At 51.8% G+C, this 22,624-nt stretch overlaps 1 protein-coding gene across 5 annotated transcripts in view; it reads left to right on the top strand.

Moving 5' to 3' along the window:
- The window catches only part of LOC129714769 (arf-GAP with GTPase, ANK repeat and PH domain-containing protein 1-like), a 109,864-nt gene that overhangs the window by 23,736 nt on the left and 63,504 nt on the right, over nucleotides 1-22,624 (top strand). For 3 of the 5 annotated variants that reach the window (XM_055664601.1, XM_055664602.1, XM_055664600.1), the window contains exon 1: nucleotides 11,430-12,823. The exons of the other annotated variants lie outside the window; for them this stretch is intronic. In XM_055664601.1, coding sequence (XP_055520576.1) covers nucleotides 11,554-12,823 — 1,270 coding nt within the window. In that variant the 5' untranslated portion in view covers nucleotides 11,430-11,553. Of the gene's footprint in view, nucleotides 1-11,429; nucleotides 12,824-22,624 lie in introns of those variants that run through there. 5 annotated transcript variants of the gene reach the window in all.

Here is a 22,624-nt window from a genome sequence, read left to right as displayed (position 1 = left end):
CACGGTGGGCTGAAGGGCCTGTTTCCATGCTGTAACTCCAAAGTCAAGTCTAAAGGTCAGACAGCATCTGTGGAAAGAGAAGCAGTCAATGTTTCGAGCCGTTGACACACAGAGCTGGGAAAGAGAGAAACCAGTCTGACTGACAGGCGAAGCCATGTCCAGATCAATGCAGAGGTTGGATCAACTTGGATTGTTTTCTCTGCAGCGTCCACGGAGGAGGGGAGACCTGAGAGAAGTATATAAAATGATCAAAGCCAGAGATAGGGTAGATCAGGGGTGGGGAACCTTTTCATGTTGGAATGCCGCATTAAGTTAGCTGTAATCTAATAAGGCCGCATCCAAGAAACTTCAATTAGATATACTTCAAAATGTACGTTATTTTGTAAAAATCGAACTACTATGTACTAACTTCAAGGAAAAAAAAAAAAAGTTAATTCTAAAGTTAATGAACCTTTTAATGACTTTGTCGTGACTGTTTTTTGTGGGAAAGCATTTGAATATTTGGTTGCAACATGGAGGTACGCAGTTTCAGCTGATCTTCTAGATGGGTGTCCGTCATTTGTGACCTTAAGGGCGGCTTGATTTGGGTTAGGTAGGAGAATGTAGATTTGCAGCAATAAGTGGTTGAAAAGCAAGAAAGCATTTGTCTTGCATGTCAAAGTTAACGTACATTCTAGAGTCCCATTAGAACTAAATCATGAGCACGGAAGTCAAAAGTGCTGGAGAAACTCAGCGGGTGCAGCAGCATCTATCGGCCCGAAACGTTGCCTATTTCCTTCGCTCCATAGATACTGCTGCACCCGCTGAGTTTCTCCAGCATTTTTGTCTACCTTCGATATTCCAGCATCTACAGTTCCTTCTTGAACATATATCATCAGCATAACAGGTGTTAAAATAGCCCTCATGACTTACTAATGTTTTAATTGTGGCCATCAGTCGGGGAGGATTATTTTGTTGAATCTTCTTTTACTCTTTGGTATTTCAAATACGTTCTTTTTAAGATTAAAATAAAAATAATAAAAGACGAACAAAAACATATTAATAAAAATAAAAGGATTTGTTCCACAAAATTTGGATTCATTCAAAAGGCCGCACTTAATGGCCTTAAGGCCGCAGGTTCCCCACCCCTGGGGTAGACAGTTGGAAACGTTTATCCCAGGGTTGAAATGTCAAAGACTAGAGAGCACAGGTTTAAGGGGAGAGGGGCAAAGTTGAAAGGAGATGTGTGGGCAAGTTTCTCTACACAGGGTGGTGGGTGACTGCAATGCACTGCCAGGGCTGGTGGTGGAGGCAGACACAATGGTGGTGTTTAAAAAGATTTTAGATAGGCACGTGCAGGGAATGAAGGGATATATGGATTAATTGCAGGCAGAGGGGATTAGTTTATGTGTACATCATGTTTGGCACAGACATGGTGAGCCAAAGGGCCCGTTCCTGTGCTGTACTGTACAATGTTCTAGAACTCTCTGAGCACTCATTTACCGCACACACTTTGTTCATTCATATGTTAATGGCACTGATCCTGTGCCAACCAGAACCAGCCTCCAAATGACTGGACCTATTGTGTGATCCTTGACATTTACTGCAGGCAGGTTATGAAAGCCAGCGCCCTGCACTGTGGCCAGCTGACATGCACAAGCACTGACTTTGTCCTCATTCAGCCTTTGCCACCTCTGAACTTCACTGTTGCACTGCCTGGCTCACCCCCTTCATTCAAATCTCCACAAACTCAAGCTCGTCCAAGCTCTGCTGTCTGCAGTGCCCCATTTGCCCCCACCCCACTGCTGGCTGACGTCTGGTTCCTGTTTAAACAGCACCTCTCCCTCGCTGCAATCACCTCCAGCTCCAGCTCAAAGTCCCTGTGGGATGTCTGCGCTCCTCCATTTCTAACCCCTGAATGCTGTCTGAATTGAACCTGTTCACCACTGAACTCTGTGCTTTCAGCTGCCTGGGTGCTTTACTCTGAGATACCCGCCTCGAACCTTTCACTTTACACCTGCTACCCCGTTGTGCAAGATTTTGATCCGCTGCCCAATATCTCCGTTTGGGGCTGAATGTTATTTTTTGTTTGTTTAATACTACTGTGAAGGATCTGGGGATGTTTTGGGGCAGCACAGTGGTGCAGCTCGTAAAACTGTTGCCTCCCAGCGCCAGAGACCCGGGTTTGACCCTGACCTCGGGTGCTGTCTGTGTGGAGTTTGCATGTTCGCCCTGTGACCGCCTGGGTGTTCCGGTTTCCTCTCGCACTCTAAGGGCATACAGGCTTGTAGGTTAATCGGCTTGGTAAAATTATAAATTGTCCCTAGTGTGTGTAGGATAGTGTTAATGTGCGGGGATCGCTGGTCAGCGCAGACTCGGTGGGCCGAAGGGCCTGTTTCTGCGCTGTATCTCTAAACTAAACTAAACCTCTAACAAATGTGAAGGAGGGTCCCGACATGAAACGTCGTCTGTCCGATTTCCTCCACAGATGCTGCCTGACCTGCTGAGTTCCTCCAGGAGTTTCCAGCATCTGCAGCCCCTTGTGCCTGGAAGTGTGATCACTGTTGTAATGTGGCAGTCATTTGCATAGCAGGCTCCCACAAACTGCAGTCTGCACAACCAGTCTGGACAATCTGTTTAATCAGGCGCATTGAGAATGAATCGTTGCCACTGCATCTTTCAGCAAAAACCTGCCAGCGGTGATCACAGAGAAGCAACTTAATGAATGCTTTTGGTTGGAAACAAAGAGGAACTTCCTCATTGTGTTCACATTAAGGGTAATAATAAGAGTTGGATTAGCTGACATTTGCAACCAGTAGTTTGATGTCACTTTGCTCTCCCCTCTCATCACCCCAAAGTCAGGAATAAAGCCAGGTGCAGCGTTGATGGTGTCAGGCTGGCATCCAGCGACCAGCACCCTGCAATTACCATTGCCACGTGAAGGTTGTGCACCAATCACCGCTTTCTTCCAGGGGAGGCGACATTTGTCTGTATCTCTGCCCACATCATTAACGCCGCTGAAAAGAGTGCTCAGGCCGACGTGCACAAGTATCCCAGATGCTTTGCATATTGCCGGGCTTGCATTGTTAAACAAACGGACCCCTTCTGCCGGTCTCTCTGGACGTTGGAGAGACACCATCCAGTGGAGTCTGCCGCTCCATGCAGGATGCTCATGGCAACAGCCAATGCTGCTCTGCAATTGGCCCATTCGTGGCGCTGTTCAAGATGGCCAAGCAGTCTCTGAGAGTGTTCATTAAATACCCAACCCACGGGTCTGTACTCTGTGCAGGAAGGAACTGCAGATGCTGGTTTACATCGAAGATGGACACAAAATGTAACTGAGTGGGACAGGCGGCATCTCTGGAGAGAAGGAATGGGTGATGCTTCGGGTCTGAAGAAGGGTCTCGACCCCGAGACGTCACCCATTCCTTCTCTCCAGAGATGCTGCCTGCCTAACTGAGTTACTCCAGCATCTTGCGTCTATCTTGTCTGCTTTGGATAAGGAGGATAAGTGGCACTCGTACACTTGTGCTGCACACTGGGATGCATAGCAATTGACCAATTTCATGGCCTCAACTCCAAAGGTTCTGCTGACGCCCCAAGCATTAATGTTAAAAGCTACAAATGATTCTCAAAGTTCTGCAGTAGCAACCACCAATGCACTGAAGCGGGCAGAATTGATAAATCATGTTTTTTTTTAAATGCAGAACCCGTTTGAAAGGCCAAGTGGCCTATTACTGTAAAGGTCCTATTTCATATGTTTGAACGAACCCTCTTTACTCCTGGGAATACAAGGTCACCTTGGAGCCCGACTTCAGACACTTCTAATCTGGGATGGGCCGCCCATCTCTGGCTTGTTCCAAATGGGAAAAATCGGACAGTAAAAAGAGGACTATGGAAGCTCGAGAGGGGTAGTGGGAGAGAGGGGTGGCGGAGGGAGCATTTGAAAATGACTGCTGATGACTTTGGTTCAAGGCTTCATCAGAAGGATGGTGCTTCCTATGGCCTGAGCAGGTGAAGACGTTCTCGTTGGTCAGGCAGCTCAGTGGCACAGCTGGTAGAGCCAATACCTCCCAGGTTCAAACCTGACCTCCGCCGCTGTCTGTGTGGAGTTTGTGCGTTCTCCCTGTGACCACCTGTTTTTTCCTCGGGTGCTCCGATTTCCTCTCATATCCGGGTCGGTTGGTTCATTGGCCGCTGTAAATGAGCCCAAGTGTGGAGGTGAGTGGTGGAGTCTGGGAGCAGTAGATGGGAAGGTGGCGTTAAAGGAAAATCAGATTCCTGTAGGTTTCACGCAAATGGGTGGTTGCTGTGGACTTAAAAACATAGAAGAGTACAGCACAGGAACAAGTCCTTCAGCCCACAATGTCCGTGCCGAACATGTTGCCGAGTTCAACTAATCTTGGTGCGTCGAAGGGCTTGTTTCCGTGCTGGATCTCTCACTCTATAACTCCGGCAACACCTCAGAATTCTTTGCGAGGAGAGACAGATTTTCTTTTTTCCCCTGTTCTGCCACATGTCAGTTCCTCGACAAACACCTCGACAAACGTCTCATCCCATTTACAAGGACAGCAGGTCCGTGGCCGTGTAACTGAAGCTGCCCTCGGATCGATCACACACCAGCCCCACTGTAGAGTGCAGCAGCTTTGGGAAGAGGGAAGCCTAGTGGAAGTGACCTGCCAGCTGGCCGAGCTCCAGGACGTCGGATCCTTATTGATCAGTCTCTGCTGTGTAAGGCACCGCGTTCTCTCCCCTTTCCCACCCAGTCCTCCGTAAGGGAAACGCTCATCTGGTCCCACCATAGTGTCCAACAGGACATCCACCGTGCTGGAGTAACTCAGCGGGTCAGACATGCAGCATCTCTGGAGAACGTGGACAGGTGATTGGACCCTTCTTCAGACTGATTGTGTGTGGCGGGGAAAGAAAGCTGAAGAAGGATCTCGGCCTGAAATGCCACCTATCCATGTTCTCCAGAGATGCTGCCTGACCCGCAGAGTTACTCCAGCACTTTGTGTCTTTTTGTGTAAACCAGCATCTGCAGCTTCTACACATCTCGTCCATCAGTCTGGACTGGAAGTGCCCCTCTAGCACCAATGTTCCCCTTTAATGCTAACCCAACCTGTCTATTATCCCCTGAACTTCTCTACTGGCAGTATTCTGCACTTTGTTGCTGATGTACTACCTTGTCTAACTTTCCGTTGCTGCAAACAGCAGCGCTCCAGCACCTGCTCAGCTTTTACTGCTGTGGGCTGCAGCCAGGATGACACTCGTATACACTTATTTTTTTATCGTGCCACTAAATTTCTACTCGTTAAAACCTCCTTGTATTTCTGCTTTGTGGCATTGAGGTAATCTGAATGATTTATGCCCAGTGACCAGATGGTAAATGTCAATGTGAGAGACGAGAGCCAAGTAGCCTAATCTCCAGGCCTTGTATATTGTTCCCTGGATCTGCAGCACTCCTGTGCATTGGTAATTGAGGTTTTTTTTGTGTTCTGATGATCCCTTGGGGAAGAGGAGGCTGGTCTGTATTATGTATTTGAATTCATTTTTTCAATATGGACAATGTAATTGTAATGTGCCTCCTCTATGCTGGGCCACATGCTGCGTGTGTAGCTGTGCTGTGAAGAGGTTCTTGTCTGATTACTGCTGGCTGCCAGTGACTCTGCGGCTAATGTCTAATACAATCCCCTTGTCCCTCTGTAATGGCCGTGCAGTCGATGCGTTCTACGCTATCTGCCCGGCGCAGACTCCAGCTGCTCTACCTCGCACAGAATTCCCTCCAGCTTTTTCTTTCAATATTGGAGGCGTATCATTTCTGCTGTGTCCTGCACATTTCGCAAAAAGCAGCTGAAAGGAAACACGGGCGTTGCGGCTCTGATTCACCGGACTGACTTGAAGCAAGGGGGCTAGTTGTATGAGGAGAGAATCATGTTGACATTGAGGGCGGCTCAGTGGTGCAGCGGGTAGAGCCAGTGACCCGGGTTCCATCCTGACCTTGGTTGCCATCTGTGTGGAGTTTGCACGTTTTCCCAGTGACCGCGTGGGTTTCATATCCGGCTGCTCCGGTCTCAACAGACAAACAGGTGCAGGAGGAGGCCATTTGGCCCTTCGAGCCAGCACCACCGTTCAATGTGATCATGGCTGATCATCCACAATCAGTACCCCATTCCTGCCTTCTCCCCATATCCCCTGACTCCGCTATTTTAAGTGCCCTATCTATCTCTCTCTTGAAAGCATCCAGAGAACCTGCCTCCACTGGCTTCTGAGGCAGAGAATTCCACACTCACAACTCTCTGTGAAAAAAAGTGTTTCCTCGTCTCCGTTCTAAATGGCTTACTCCTTATTCTTAAACTGTGGCCCCTGGTTCTGGACTCCCCCCAACATCAGGAACATATTTCCTGCCGCAAGCGTGTCCAAGCCCTTAACTGTCTTATATGTTTCAATGTTTCCTTCTAAACTCCAGAGTATACAAGCCCAGTTGCTCCATTCCCTCAGCATTTGACAGTCCCGCCATCCCGGGAATTAACTTTGCAAACCTACGCTGCACTCCCTCAATAGCAAGAATGTCCTTCCTCAAATTAGGGGGCCAAAACTGCACACAATACTCCAGGTGTGGTCTCACTAGGGCTCTGTACAACTGCAGAAGTCCTCCCACATCCCAAAGACGTGCGGTTCAGTAGGTTAATTGGTGTCTGTAAGTGGCCCTGAGTGTGTAGGGAGTGGGGTAATGTACAACCAGTGTGAATGGGAGATCGATGGGCGGTGTGGACTCCATGGGCCAGAGGTTCGCTTTCTGTGCTGTATCTCCAAAGTAACAACAATAAACTAAACTAAACATTTACTCATTAGTGAACAAAAGACACTAAGTGCTGGAATAACTCAGTGGGTCAGGCAGCATCACTGGAGAACATGGATAAGGTTATGTTTTGGGTCAGCACCCTCTGAATATGGTCATAAAGCATGTTCATATTCTGAAGAATTGTCTGAAGAAGGGTCTCGACCCGAAACGTCACCTATTCCTTTTCTCCAGAGATGCTGCCAGACCTGCTGAGTTACTCCAGCATTTTGTGTCTATCTTTGGTGTAAGCCAGTTGGACAAGCAGCATCTCTGGAGAACATGGATCGTAATCAACCAATCAAGTTTTATTCGTCACTTGCACATAAGTGCAAGTGAAATGAATTTGCCAGCAGTGGTACAATAAAAAAGAACGTGTGTAGGAAGGAACTGAAGATGCTGACTCCGAAGATCAGACACAAAATGCTGGAGTAACTCAGCGGGTCGGGCAGCATCTCTGGAGAGAAGGAATGGGTGACATTTTGGATTGAGATTGGCCTTTATTTCCCCCTCCTGCCCAGACGCTCCAGGCTGTTGTAGTGCTTGACCATACTTTCAACGAAAGCCAGCATGGAAACGAGAAAATCAAAATACCTGTTGAGCCCATTCTGCCATTCAATGAAACCTGGCTGTATCTTCACATCTGCCTTCCAGGGAACCAGAACGGCCACTGCCCTTGCTCAGCCAAAATCTCCATCTAACTTTTGACGTTTTCAATTGGTCCCCTGCACTCAATGGTCTTCATGAAAGACATGATGTGTTTAGTAAAACTGCTTCCTGCCGTCATCTCTGACTGGTCTGGCTCACATTTTAAGATTCTATCCCCTTGTTTCTGGACATCCTCACACCCAGTCGCTTTGCTCCATCCCCCAAGTCCCAAACCAGATCAAATCCTTCAATCATAATCAATGAGATTAATTCTTAATCTGCAACATTCAAGGGGCTATAAGCCCTTCAGTTTCACCAGGCGGCTGTAGAGGCCAAGTCAATGGATTGACTAAGGCCCAGATTGACAGATTTGTGATTAGTGCGGGTGTCAGGGGTTACAGGAGAATTGGGTTGAGAGGGAAAGATAGATCAGCCATGATTGAATGGTGGAGTAGACTTGATGGGCTGAATGGCCTAATCCTGCTCCTAGAATTTATAAACTTATGATTGGGACTGGACTTCCCCACCTTGGGTCACTCGGGTACCATGCTTCACTGAAGAAATAATTACAAATTTCAGCATGGGTTATTGGATTTGGAACAGAGCAGAGCAGCAGAGTCCACACAGAGTGCAGGTAAATGGCAACGGTAAAGTTTAATGTACTGTGAGTAACAAGTTGCTCACTAAACAAGGCTGCCTTCCTTTTTAGCACGGCTCTCGTTAAACACTGCTCTGCTCAAAGCTCAAAGCAAACATTCTTCAACAAAGCTGGCTTCATGAAAGCTTTTTGGTGCGATTATTACAGACCTGTTTCAATGACACCACACAAGAATGTGTCACTACCTGCAGTGGTTTGCAACTTCAACCCCTCCACTTTGGCTGGCCTGCGCTTGAAGGGAACAGAAGTATTTAATACCTTGCTCTTCCACTCCTGAAGCTGTGTGAAGTTTGGCTCCATGCACCTTGCAGCATGGCTTGGTGTCCTAGTCAAATACCCTGCCCTTCCCGAAGCCTGCAACTAACGCCTACAGTGCTAACAATAGCTCCCTTCACCGAGCCAGCACTGAACATGGAACCTTTCAAAGTCCTACCCCCCTCCCCTGACATCAGTCTGAAGAAGGGTCTCAACCTGAAACATCGCCCATTCCTTCTCTCCATAGATGCTGCCTCACCGGCTGAGTTTCTCCAGCATTTTGTGTCTTCCTTTGATTTTACCAGCATCTGCAGTTCTTTCTAAAACATAGGTAATAGGTGGATACAGGTGCGGGGGGGGGTTGATAGGCAGATGGTTGGACAAGGGACAGAGATGAAAAAACAGTCGGTGTGAGTCAAAGGAATGTGACACTAGAGGCAGGAAGGTAGATGGAGAAACCGGTGAGAGTCCACGTGGGGCACAGGGAAGGGGGGGGGAGACAAAAGGATGGGAACAAAAGACGGGAATGGGGAAGAGGCTGGGGGCTTTGTAGCACTTTGTGTCTTTTTATGTAAACCAGCATCTGCAGTTCCTTGTTTCTTCATTATTTCCCAAGGTGTTCAGCTAGTCTCTTGTTGCATGAGACGTCTGAAGAAGGGTCCCGACCCGCAACGTCACCTATCCATGTTCTCCACAGATGCTGCCTAACCTGCTGAGTTACTCCAGCACTCTGTGTCTTACCTTGGGAAATAATTTGACTTTATGAAGCTAGAAATAGGTTGCTTGTTTACAGGCCTAGAACATAATAAACGGTTTGTAAACGCTTCAATCAGGATTATTACTTTACATTGTGGGAAGAGAAAGGAGACCACAATTTAATGAAAGACAAATTTTGAACTGGAAAAAGCAAATCCTTCCGCACTTCGACGGGTCAGAAGTTAGAATCTGCAAATTGACTTGTCAGCACAGTCTAAAATCGCCGGCATTTAAGGCGTTTAATTTGAATTTAAAGAAAGCGCATTTACTATTTATTTTGTTTAATATCAGACATCTCCCGAACTTCACACCGATTGCTTGTGGCTGAGAGGTGATTTAATTTTTATAAACCCACTGGACAGTAAATAACGGAATTTATTTGGTGCATTGCAGACATCGTCTCTCTTCGTTTTTGTAAATTGCATGAACATTCCCAGCCGATTGACTTGTTAGATTTGATGTTGAGAATGTTGTAATCCTGTCTGCTCTGTGATTTACCTCAATTGTTATTGAGATTGACAGTTATAGTCTGTGCCCATGATTTTAGGACTCTCCCCCCCTCCCCCTCCCTCCCCCTGCCCTCTAATCCCTCTCCCCGCCCTTCCCCCCCTCCCCCTCCCCCTCCCTCCCCCCCCTCCCTCCCCCCCCCCCCCCCTCCCTCCCCCCCTCCCCCCCTCCCCCCCCCCCCCCCCCCTCCCCCCCCTCCCCTCCCCCCCTCCCCCCCTCCCCCCCCCCCCCCCCCCCCCCTCCCTCCCCCCCCCCCTCCCCCCCCCCCCTCCCCCTCCTCCCCCTCCCCCTCCCCCCCCCCCCCCCTCCCTCTCTCTCTCTCCCCCCCCCCCCCCCCCCCCCCTCCCCCCCTCCCCCCCCCCCCCCCCCCCTCCCCCCCCCTCCCCCCCTCTCCCCCCCCCTCCCCCCCTCCCCCCCCCTCTCCCCCCCTTCCCCCCTCTCCCCCTCCCTCCCCCCTCTCCCATCTCTCTCCCCCCTCCCCCCTCTGCCCCCCTCTCTCCCCCCCCTCCCTCTCCCCCTCCCCCCCTCTCCCCCCCCTCTCCTCTCCCCCTCTTCCCCTCCCTCCTCTCCCCCCCCTCTCCCCTCCCCCTCCTCTCCTCTCCCTCTTCCCCCCCTTCTCTCCTCCCCCCTCTCTCCCCCCCCTCTCTCCCCTGTCCATCAATGCGTTATCCACCCATTTTCCTGCTGAAATTCTGAGTATGTGGTTTTTTTTTTTTGTGTGATGTAAATTGTAGCTCACACAAGCAGCTTGCTGGCACTCTTGCTGTTGATGTGGAATGTGTCATCCTGCGTCCATGTTCCCTCTCCCGCAGTAATTGCCTTACTGACAAATAAGAGATGGATTTCTACCCGAGCGATTAACATTGAGCAACTTATCTTCTCCCCCCCCCCCCCACCACACACACCCCACCCTCTCCCCCCCCCCCCCCCCCCCCCCTCCCCCCCCCCCCCCCACCACCACCCCCCACCCTCTCCCCCCCCCCCACCACCACACCCCCACCCCCCCCCCCCCCCCCCCCACCCACCACACCCCCTCGTCTCCCCCCCCCACACCACCACACCCCCCACCCTCTCCCCCCCCTCCAGCACACCCCCACACCAAACCCCTCCCCCCCCCCCCCCCCACCCCAAGGCCACACCCCCCCCCCCCCCCCCCCCCCCCCCCCCCCCCCCCACCCCCCACTCCCCACCCCCGCCCCACCCCCCCCCCCCCACCCCACACCGAACCCTCTCGCTTCTCAGCACCTTTGTCTGCACTCCTGTCATCCCGAGGTCACGACGGAGCACACGAGCGTTTTTAATGAGGGGTTTGAACGATACAGGAAGGGGGACAACCACTAATGCAAGACACCATTATCCTCCGAGCTGGAAAGGGGGAACGGGGATTCCAGTCCACATTTTGCAGAGGACCCTCGCTGAGCCTTTCAGACCCGAATCAATGTGAATTCTCAATGTATACTCTGGTGTCTTCATTATCTCATCAAGCTGCTTGATCCGAGAAGTGTTGAAAGGATTTCAGTGGTTTATTCCACACAACTAGGGCTTGCTTGGGTTTTTTTCCCCCTTCCTCCTCCCTCCCCTAAGCCTTGTGATGGTTTTATATCATTTTTTCTCCCCGTTCAGTATTTCCTCCACTTCCTTTTGGCACCTGAAATGTAAATAGGAATATGTCCGGAAACCTTGGAAAGAGCACTGCAGCTGTGGTAAGGGGAGGGAGGGGAGTGAGCGGGGTGGGTAATGAGGATGCTTGATGCCGAGGATCATCTCTGTTCTGCAGCGCAAGGCATGTATCCTTTTGTATTGCACCGTGGATTCCACGAAATCTAGCCCATTGAATTATAGTCCGGATGGGTGGTCTGTGTTGGAGCCATGAACCTTTCGGAGCCCTGCGCTACCTTCGTACTCTGAACTCATGAACAGTGGAGCAATCTTGCAACGAAGGACTACTTTTCATATCTCTCTCACACTTGTGAAATTCGAGCCTCTGAGCGATGGAGGCAGTGGGAGTGAGACTTGCCAGAGGGACAAAGCCACCCCATCTGAAGAGGAACTTGGAGCGGCGGAGGCTGCAGAGGAGGTCTCTTTATTGCATGACCAGGGTGCCTCTGGCCACGCGCCCCGAAACGCACGGTTAAAAACCGTCCAGAATGCGGAGGCAATTCAACCGGGAACAATAGGCGGCAAGTTCATTATTGGACCTGAAGGAAAAGCACCATTGGATTTCGGACCAGCTTGGAGTGAAGAGGATGAATCTCCAGGCAAAGCACACCTTCAACCACCGCCAAAATCTGTGAGTACATCTGAAAATGTTGAATTGTCGCCTCCTTGTGCTCTCCGCGGCCAGCCCGCAGCCCCTCGCACGCAGACCGATGCCAAGAGCCCGAATGAGGGGAAGCAAGATGCCCAGTTGTGTGCCGCTCCCACTACTGAGGAGAGTCTCGCCCTTCCCTTGGTGTCTGGGACTAGCCACGGCAAAGCACAGACTGAGGCGGAGCGTGGCAAAGTACCAGAGGAGGAAGGAGCCTTGAAAGATCAAACCGAGAGAGTCGTGAGCTCCTGTATCCTCCCAGAGCGCGACTTGACAGGTAAACATCCAGACACCCAGGTGGAGACGAAGACTGGAGTCGAGAGTGGTCTGCCACTCGAGAAAGTTGTGACTGTCTCTCAACACGCAGAGAAAGACTACGTCAAACTTAAACCCCAGTCCTTGCCCGTCATTGCTGAGAAGAGCCCGGGTGTAATGAGAAGCCCCAGTGGCAACCAGGGTAAAACAGGGAGAAGAGAGAAGCCAGTCCGGCAGACCAACCGCCTGTCCTGGCAAGAGAGTGAAATGAAGGTGAAAATCCAAGTGAGCAGCAAGAAGTATCCAAGAGTGGAGAGCTTGCGAAGTGCCGGTGAGATGCTGCACAGGAGAGTGGGCCAGACTGTGGCTGAACAAGGGAGAGGGAAGAGCAGAACCTTGGATAACAGTGACATCCACACTCTTTCCGAAGAGCTCGAGCAGGGTCACGACATCCCAACCCCAGAAAAAACAAAGTCGGGTGCACGGGATCGCAAGATGCTGAAGTTTATCAGTGGGATCTTCACAAAGAGCATCGGCTCTGTGTCTCTCTCGTCTGCCAGTGGTGGATTAACTCCAAAGGATTTTGCTCCAGGTGCCAGAGGTCCTTCCTCAAGCCCAAGTAAGCACAAACTTAGCTCAAACTACTCGTGAATTGGTTTGTTAATATTTGTCCTGCGTCCCAAAGAAGAAAGGCAAGGTAGCCCGACATTAATTGTCTTCCAGGGTAGCTCCAGTCAGTGGAATCATGCTCCAAGTCAAGAGTTGGTTCCAGCTCAACTCAGGAAGCTTCAGTGTGTTGTCCTCGCCAACTGTCTTCTTGCATGTTCACACTGACTGGCTGGAGGTCACTGGGACACTGTTAGACGCATGAATCCAGGCCAGAGTAGCTTCATGCACATTACAATGCTCACTAGTATTGTTTTATGTCCCCAATTCCAAAGGTGATTAGGACGACCGTAAAGCCCTGAGTGCAATCGCTCGCTAACTCTGCACGGTCAGCGACTGTCAGCCAGTTAAAGAGCCACTCCACGCACCCTGTTACACATGTGACCCCAGTCCCACATGGTTGACACTTTGTGTTCCCAGTGATGCTCAGAGAAGGGCAGTAAATGCTGCATTGTGACTGTCCCCCTCAACATGAACAATGGCCTTGTTTCCATGCCCGCACGGGAGGTGGTGGTTTGATGATGGTGTTTGAGATGATGATGGACGGGGGGGGGCCGGGGTGAGGGGGCGGGGGTGAGGGGGGCCAGGGGGGGGGCGGGGGTGAGGGGGGGGGGAGGGGGCGGGGGTGAGGGGGCGGGGGGTGAGGGGGGAGGGGGGGGGGTGAGGGGGCCGGGGTGAGGGGGCGGGGGAGGGGGCGGGGGTGAGGGGGCCGGGGGGGGGGTGAGGGGGCGGGGTGAGGGGGCGGGGTGAGGGGCCGGGGGTGAGGGGGCCGGGGGTGGGGGGGGGGGTGAGGGGGCGGGGGTGAGGGGAGGGGGGTGGGGGTGAGGGGGCGGGGGTGAGGGGGCGAGGGGGCGGGGGGGGAGGGGGGGGGGTGAGGGGGCCGGGGGAGGGGGAGGGGGGGGGGGGTGGGCCGGGGGGCGGGGGTGGGGGGGGGCGGGAGTGGGGGCGGTGGTCGTGGAGGAGGTAAGGGGGGGGGGGTGGTGAGGGGGCGGGGGTGGGGGGAGGGGGTGAGGGGGCGGGGGTGAGGGGGCGGGGGGCGGGGGGGGGGTGGGGGGCGGGGGCGGGGGTGAGGGGGGGGGGGTGAGGGGGCGGGGGTGAGGGGGAGGGGGTGAGGGGGAGGGGGTGAGGGGGTGAGGGGGGAGGGGGAGGGGGTTGGGGAGGGGGAGGGGGCGCGGGGGGGAGGGGGGGGGGGGGGGGGGGGCGGGGGGGAGGGGGTGAGGGGGGGGGGGGGGAGGGGGGGGGGGGGAGACAGACAGACCAATTCCAACGATGAAAAGTGCCAAGATTGAGAGGACACGGATATCAAACTGTGATTTGGAGCAGAGGATGCAAAGCTTGTTTTAACGTTGGTGGTGAGGCATGGGATGCAGATTGTGAAACAGAAACGACATTAATATACAAAGCAAAACACAAAGTGCTGGAGAAACTCAGCGGGTCAAGCAGCATCTGGGGAGTTGTACCAGCTTTAAAGTCATCATGTTGAATCTCATTGTCTGGAACTCATTTCCACCTAATCCTCAGCTGACAATGGCCTGTTTCCTTTATCATCGTTACTTTGTATATCTTTTATTCATTTGTTCTCTATCTCTCTGCTTCACCGTCTACATCTCTCATTTTCCTGTCCCCTGACTCTCAGTCTGAAGAAGGGTCTCGACCCGAAACATCACCCATTCCTTCTCTCCAGAGATGTTGCCTGTCCCACCCGCTGAGTTACTCCAGCTTGTTGTGTCTATCGAGGGAGGGAGTGGACAGGTGACGTTTCGAGTCTCCAGTCTGAAGAAGGGTCCCCACCCGATAGGTCACCTCTTCATGTTCTTCAGAGTTGTTGAGTTACTCCAGCATCTTTGTGTTTTGCTCGAGCCGCCGGTTCGATCATTTTGGGAGGTCAGTCAACACCCTATCAAACCACCGTGAGAGTTCCCAGCTCTGCATCAACCCAGTGGGGCTGTGGGTCGAACAAGTGATCGACTCTATTGAGGGAGTGCAGTGTAGGTTTACAAGGTTAATTCCCGGGATGGCGGGACTGTCATATGCTGAGAGAATGGAGCGGCTGGGCTTGTACACTCTGGAGTTTAGAAGGATGAGATGGGATCTCATTGAAACATATAAGATTGTTAAGGGATTGGACACGCTAGAGGCAGGAAACATGTTCCCGATGTTGGGGGAGTCCAGAACCAGGGGCCACAGTTTAAGAAAAAGGAGAAAGCCATTTAGAACGGAGACGAGGAAACACTTTTCTCACATAGAGTGGTGAGTCTGTGGAATTCTCTGCCTCAGAGGGCGGTGGAGGCAGGTTCTCTGGATGCTTTCAAGAGAGAGCTAGATAGGGCTCTTAAAGATAGTGGAGTCAGGGGATATGGGGAGAAGGCAGGAACGGGGTACTGATTGGGGATGATCAGCCATGATCACATTGAATGGCAGTGCTGGCTGGAAGGGCCGAATGGCCTCCTCCTGCACCTGTTGTCTATTGACTCGTCTGCACAGCTGACTTGCCAGCTCTTTCCCCGTTCGCTGGTGGGGAAAGCCTCTGACAATGCGCCCCTTAAAGTTGTTGTTATCCAGTGGGTTACAAAGAAGCGGACTGAAAAATTGTTTAGGCTTTTGAGTGAGAGGAATGAGGTCTACTGCGCGCAGGGTGGAGTTGTACTGCGGTTGCTACTGGACTAGCCATCGCCAGAGATCTGGATCAAGCTCTAAGATCCAATCCACCACGGCAGCTGAGGAATTAAAATTCCACTCACTGTTGCTAGTCTCAAGTCAAGTTTATTTCTATAGCACATTTAAAACCAACTCTCGTTGACCAAAGTGCTTTACATTAGTGCAGGTACTAACTTGCTACAAATAGTGGGACATAGATCAACAATATTTACATAAATACATACAGCACTCCCTCAGAGGACCTCAAGAAAGGCATGAGAGTAGAAATAAGTGTTAAGTCTAGACGTAAAAGAGTTGATGGAGGGGGCAGTTCTGATGGGAAGAGGGATGCTGTTCCACAGTCTAGGAGCTGTAACTTTGCCCATGAACCTGCTGGATTGTTGCCAATAGCTGCCTGGTGTATCACTAAATATACCTGGTCTGGGGACTCTATATGTGACTCCAGACCAACTAACATGATTGGCCATTAATTGCCTCTTCAGCTCAGAGTTCAATCCCAATCCAGGGTTGGGATTGAACCTGGGTCTCTGGCGCTGTGAGGCAGCAGCTCTACCCGCTGCACCGCCCTGCTTTGCACAGTTGCTTGTGGGAAGCTCTGATAGTGTGGAGTGTGGCTATTGTATAAAACTGCGCCGTAAATCCAATGACACAGTCCTAGATAATATTCCATGTCTGGACATCAATGCATGAATCCTTGTACTCTGGACACTTGCTGTCACGTTTAGCTGTAGCTGAAGATATAATGGATGGGTGTCAAATGAAGAGGTGATCAGTTTTGTGACACTGTGCCCCTACAGTTGAACAACTGTCATTCACCATCTGATCCCAGCGTGGCGTGTTGGCACCTGAACCAGTGTGACTTGTGTTCCCTTATGTTTCATAAACACCAGTGGATGAGTCGTACCACCGAGCAGAATCATGCTGCAATACAGCACAGGAGGCCACTCAGCCCATCGTGCCTGTGCTGGCTCGATATAAGAATGGGCCAATTACTCCCCTCATTCTGCGATGCCAATCAAAACTTTCCCATCAGTCCACTTGCTGTTTGGAAGCCCCTTTTAAACCTGTGGTGCCCATCTTTGCCGACAGCGTGTCCGGTTGCTGATTACATGAAACACAAAGGGGTCGGGCAGCATCTGTGGAGGGAGTAGACAGACGACGTCTCGGGTCGGGACGTTTCAGGGGACAGAAATCTGGAAATGAGGCGGAGGTGAAACAAAGGCCTCCAAGTGATAGGTGGATACAGGGGGTGGGGGGTTGGACTGGCTGCTGTGTGAAGTAAGTGACAAAGGAGACAAACGGGTGTTAGATAAGGAGAGGGGAGAGTAAGGCCAGAGGAAGGGATATGGTGGGGGGGGGGGGGGGGGGGGGGGGGGGGGGGGGGGGGGGGGGGGGTGGGGGGCGTTGGTGTGAAGGGTAATGAGGGCCTCTGGCATGGGTGTTATTAGACTTTTTGGAGACACAGCGCGAAAACAGGCCCTTCAGCCCACTGCATCTGCACTGACCAGCGATCATTTTAAATTTAAATTTCTAGAATATGCCCCCCTCTCTCCCCCCCTCTCTCCCCCCCCTCTCCCCCCCTCTCCCCCCCTCTCTCTCTCCCCCCCTCTCTCTCCCCCTCTCTCTCCCCTCTCTCCCCCCCTCCCCCCCCTCCCCCCCCCTCCCTCTCCCCCCTCCCCTCTCTCCCCCCCTCTCTCCCCCCCTCCTTCCCTCTCTCTCCTCCCCTCCCCCCCCCCCCTCTCTCTCCCCTCCCCTCTCTCCCCCCCTCCCCCCCCCCCCCCCTCTCCCCCCTCCCCCCCCCTCTCTCCCCCCCTCTCCCACTCCCTCTCCCCCCCCCCCTCTCCCCCTCTCTCCCTCCCCTCTCTCTCTCCCTCCCCCTCTCTCATTTTCTCACTCCCTCTCCCCCCCTCTCTCTCCCCCTCTCCCCCCCCTCCCCTCTCTCTCCCCCCCTCTCTCTCCCCAAGTGCCATTCCTGGAAGTCAATACAAAGCTCTGACTGGAGCGAAGCTGGTGAATTATAAATGTCTGTCCACAGCCGTCAGCTTCAGAGTCTTTGCAAGCTGCCTGTAGTCGCTGGCTGGTTGTGTGAAGACTTGCTTTCTCCCACTCAGTTATCTCTGGGCTCACTGGGTTATCATCTTTGAAATGTAGTAACTGACGCACTGTGTTGCCAGCCCACTCATTCCATCCCTCCCCTGACAGATGATAATCTGGTGATAATACTAATAACCCAGAGAAAGTAGTTGATGCAGGCACAAGGGCAACATTTAAAAGACATTTGGATGGGAAAGGTTGAGGGGGATATGGGCCAGACCTGGGCAATTGGTCAAATGGTGCTTTTATTTAATGACATGCGGAAACACACAGTGAAATTCTTCTCCTACATACAGCCCAGTAAAGTATTGCCACACCGAAGCACAATCTCCGCTGAGTTTGCTGTAAAGCAAGCGGAAAGGCACGGTAGAAATCCAAGTCCCATTAGTCGTCTGCTAAGGTAGACAAAAATGCTGGAGAAACTCAGTGGGTGCAGCGGCATCTATGGAGCGAGGGAAATAGGCAACGTTTCGGGCCGCACCCGCTGAGTTTCTCCAGCGTTTTTGTCTACCTTCGATTTCCCAGCATCTGCAGTTCCTTCTTAAACACAGTCGTCTGTTAAGGGCCATCCCTGCTTCACCCTCGCGTGACGTGGTGTCAGTGTCGTGAAGCTTAAATTATTAAAGAGGTTCAGCTAAAGTCTGGCCAGAGCAGCAGATGTGTGTAATCGATAAGTAGATAAGGAACGTGTGCATTCTTCCTTCTTTACGACCGGTCATGTCCTACTCTTTAAGCTAGCGAGGATTATATATCAATGTCTCTGCCTGGATTCAAGCTTTTACTTTTTTTACCACTAACCGTCCCCCCCCCATTCTCGGCCTTCCCCGACCCTGTCTCATGCAAGGGCTTGATGACAGCCATGGATTCAGGGCTCCAACATCCTGTGCACTGTCTGCTCCCCTTGGCTGCAGGAGAATGCAAAGGGTATTCAGGAGATGGACACAACATGCTGGAATCATTCAGCGGGACAGGCAGCGTCCCTGGAGAAAAGGAATAGGTGACGTTTCGGGTCGAGACCCTTCAGCAGACTGAGTGTCAGTGAGGGGGAAACACGAGGTCCATTGTTGGCTGGGAATACCAACGGTGACATTAGCTAGGAATTTGAAGCTCTTGACCCTTTCAGCCATGCTATAAACGGGACTGTGGGTCCCCATCCTACTCCTTTCAAAGTATGGATATAAAGTCATCTATAGAGAGAAGGAACGGGAGAGGTTTCAGGGTCTCGACCTGAAACCTCACCCATTCCTTCTCTCCACAGATGCTGCCTCACCCGCTGAGTTACTCCAGCTTTTTGTGTCTACCTTCGATTTTATCCAGCATCTGCAGTTCTTTGTCACACATTCTCCCATCCCAGTTTCTCTCCTGTTTAAGAAGGAACTGCAGATGCCGGAAAATCTGTGCTGGAGAAACTCAGCGGGTGCAGCAGCATCTGTGGAGCGAAGGAAATAGGCAACGTTTCGGGCCGAAACCCTTTCGGGTTTCGGCCCGAAACGTTGCCTATTTCCTTTTGGGTTTCGTCCCGAAACGTTGCCTATTTCCTTCGCTCCATAGATGCTGCTGCACCCGCTGAGTTTCTCCAGCACTTTTGTCTACCTACCAGTTTCTCTCCTGATCTTTTACTGATGGGAGTAAAGAGCGATGGATGCCAAGCTTGCGGGTCGCAGGCCAGCGTGCGAGAGCGCTAACTCGCGACGGAATTGGACCCGGCTGAGTGTGCAAACGTCACTCGGCCTCTCGGCCAGGATGCAACGATGGGTGGTTTGGGGCAAGTTACCAGAGAGGTCACGTACCCTGCCGGGCACAGCTCGGTGCTTTCAGGGGAGAAGATGGTGAGACAGAGGAGGCAGAATGAACTGCTCCCTGCCTCGAGGCCACACGCGGTCCTCAGCGTCACCAAAGCTGGGAACCCGTGTCGGAAGGGAACTTCAGACGCTGGTTTACACCGAAGTTAGACATCATATGCTGGAGTAACTCAGCGGGACAGGCCGCGTCTCTGGAGAAAAGGAATAGGTGATGTTTCGGGTCTTCTTTAGACTGAGGGTCAGGGAAGAGGGAAACTAGAGGTTTGTTCTGTAGCTTTTCATCCCTGTCGTTTCCCTCTCCCTTCACCGAATAAACCTCAAGATCCTCCTCTATGTCAGCAAAGCCCTCAATGGGCTTGCACCCACCTACATTAAAAGTCTTCTCACCCACCACACCACCTTCAATGTCCCTCAGATCGGCTGACCTGGGGTTACTGAACATCCAGCGGTCTAGGCATAAGCTCAGGGGCGAGCGTGCCTTTGCGGTTGCAGCTCCTAGACTGTGGAACAGCATCCCTCTTCCCATCAGAACTGCCCCCTCCATCGACTCCTTTAAGTCGAGACTAAAAACTTATTTATACTCCCAAGCCTTTCTTGACGTCCACTGAGCGAGGGCTATATGTATATATGTGTGTAGTTTGTTTGTTTATACTATTCTTATAACAAATGTAAAGCACTTTGGCCAACGAGAGTTTTTTTTAAATGTGCAATAGAAATAAATGTGACGACTTGACTTCACCCTCAGTTTGAAGATAGGGTCCCGACCCGAAACGCCACCTATTTCCTTTCTCCAGAGATGCAACCTGACCCGCTGAGTTGCTCCAGTGTTTTGTGTCTGAAATTGGGAACTTGCCTGATGAAAAATTGTGCACGGGACACATTCCCCTCCCCCTCTGTGGCGGTGCCAAAGCTGAGTTTCTCTGTGCTGTCAGAACATGACAACACATCTCCTTTCTCAGCTGTTTGTATGTGTTTTGACATTCTGTTCACTTCCTAACAATTCCCTATCTCTGTTTATGTCTTGGTGTTTATGGAAGCCCTCGGCATGGATTTCCTAGTGTCATTTCTTCCGACATTTACCTGCCTTGCAGATTTCACCTTCCAATAGTGCTGGGAGGGGGAGAGGGGGAGGGAGGAAAATGGGAGGGGGGGTCCAGTATTCACCCTGTCACAAGTGCAAAAAGGAGGCAAAGAAAATACTGAGCGGGTCCCCATGCCAGTCAGTGCTGTTAGATGCAAAAAGCTGGAGTAACTCAGCAGGTCAGGCATGCAGCATCTCTGTGGAGAACGTGGACAGGTACAAAGTGCTGGAGTAACTCAGCGGGTCAGACATGCAGCATCTCTGGAGAAAAAGGAAGATGTGACGTTTTGGGTCCAGACCCTTCTTCAGTCAAAACGTCTCCTATTTATTTTTCTCCGGAGACGCTGCCTGACCCGCTGAGTTACTCCAGCTTTTTGTGTCCATCTTCAGTTTCAACCAGCATCTGCAGTTCCTTCCCACACATCCAGTCAGCACAGCCTTCTGTCACCCATGCATTTTTCCGTCGGGTCTACGTTGCGGCCACAAGGAGAGTCTTTTGGAGCCGCAAGCGCCCTCTGGAAAGGGAACGCCTCGCCTCCTGAATGGGCAGCTCGGAGGAATCGATTTGTGTCGGAGCTGCAGCGTTCACAGCTGGGAGAGGATGTGCTTCAGCAGATGTGCCAGAGGGGTGGGCAGCGAGCACTGGCGGGCGACGTTGTGAGGAGAAGCTCACCGGGCAAGCTGCTGAGCCCAGACAACGCCAGCAAACCGCACTCAAGCACTGCCTCTCGCTGATGATTAATGAGATGTGTGCCTTCCAAGTTCAGCTCTGCTGCCCTGCAGGGGGGAGAGGGGGGTGCTCGGGGATGCCTTCATTGCCAACAAGTCATTTACTCTTCTCTTCCCCTCTCCCAATGTAATTAAAACCTACTGCGCACAAAATAATAGGCGACAGACAGCTGGGTGGAGGAGGCAGCAAGGAAAATGATGCTGGATACTGTGAATGCAGTACACACAGCATTGTACTTCTGTTCGGCTGCTCGATACCAGCATGTATCTTTATCTTTGGTGCTTATTAATAAATTATCTTGTAGACACGCAGGAACTGCCAACCCTAACCCTGCAGGTAAATTCTCTTGTGTGGGAAGGAACTGCAGATGCTGGTTTACACTGAAGATGGACACAAAAGGCTGGAGTAACTCAGCAGGTCAGGCAGCGTCTCTGGAGAGAAGGAATGGGTGACATTTCGGTTCGAGACCCTTCTTCAGACTGGACTATCTGAACAAGGGTCTCAACCCGAATCGTCACCCATCCCTTCTCTCCGGAGATGCTGCCTGACCCGCTGAGTTACTCCGGTAAATTATCTTATTGTTTATAAGGACAAATATTTCTGGGAATATTCAGCGGGTTAGGCAGCATCTGTAGAGAGAGAGAGAGAGAGAGAGAGAACATGCTGTTGGTGACTTTCCATCAGAATGGGTTTTAGTTGCATTTCTTCTAAATGGAAGCCATTGTCTGGGCACTCATTCATCTCTCTCCACAACGTGAGTGGGAGGTTTAGTTTTAGTTTCAAGACACAGCATGGAAACAGGCCCTTCAGCCCAACAAATCCATGTCCACCATCGATCACTAGTTCTACGTTATCCCACTTTCTCATCCACTCCCTACACACCAGGGGGCAATTTACAGAGTGCAATTAACCTACAAACCTGGACGTCTTTGGAATGTGGGAGGAAACCCACGAGGTCAAAGGGAGAACGTGCAAACTCCACACAGACAGCGTCCAAGGTCCGGATCGAACCCGGGTCTCTGGTGCCGTGAGGCAGCGGCTCCACCATCTGTGCCACTGTGCCAACCCTCAACGTTTTACCCGAACATTGTGCTAACATTGACCATAAGAGAAAGAGAGCTGCAATCTGGGATGCTCCATCTTGAAACGCATTTGACAAGAATGGGCCAGGCAGACTGCTCTTCACAACCATCCCCGTGAGAATGCAAACAGTCCGTGAATCTGCATGTTCTTTTTCTGGGCCTGTACATGAATCATGTAACGGGCTCAGAAAAAGAACATGCAGATTCCGGGTGTATGGCCTCTCACGGGGATGGTTGTGAAGAGCAGTCTCCTGGCCCGGATTTATCCCTTAATAAGTATCACTTTTTGGTCGTTGTCACATTGCAG

The sequence above is a fragment of the Leucoraja erinacea genome, chromosome 40 (genome assembly GCF_028641065.1).
Source record: "Leucoraja erinacea ecotype New England chromosome 40, Leri_hhj_1, whole genome shotgun sequence".
NCBI classification, from domain to species: domain Eukaryota; kingdom Metazoa; phylum Chordata; class Chondrichthyes; order Rajiformes; family Rajidae; genus Leucoraja; species Leucoraja erinaceus.
Note: the sequence above shows the minus strand (reverse complement) of the source record. Positions and strands in the feature narration are given on the sequence as shown.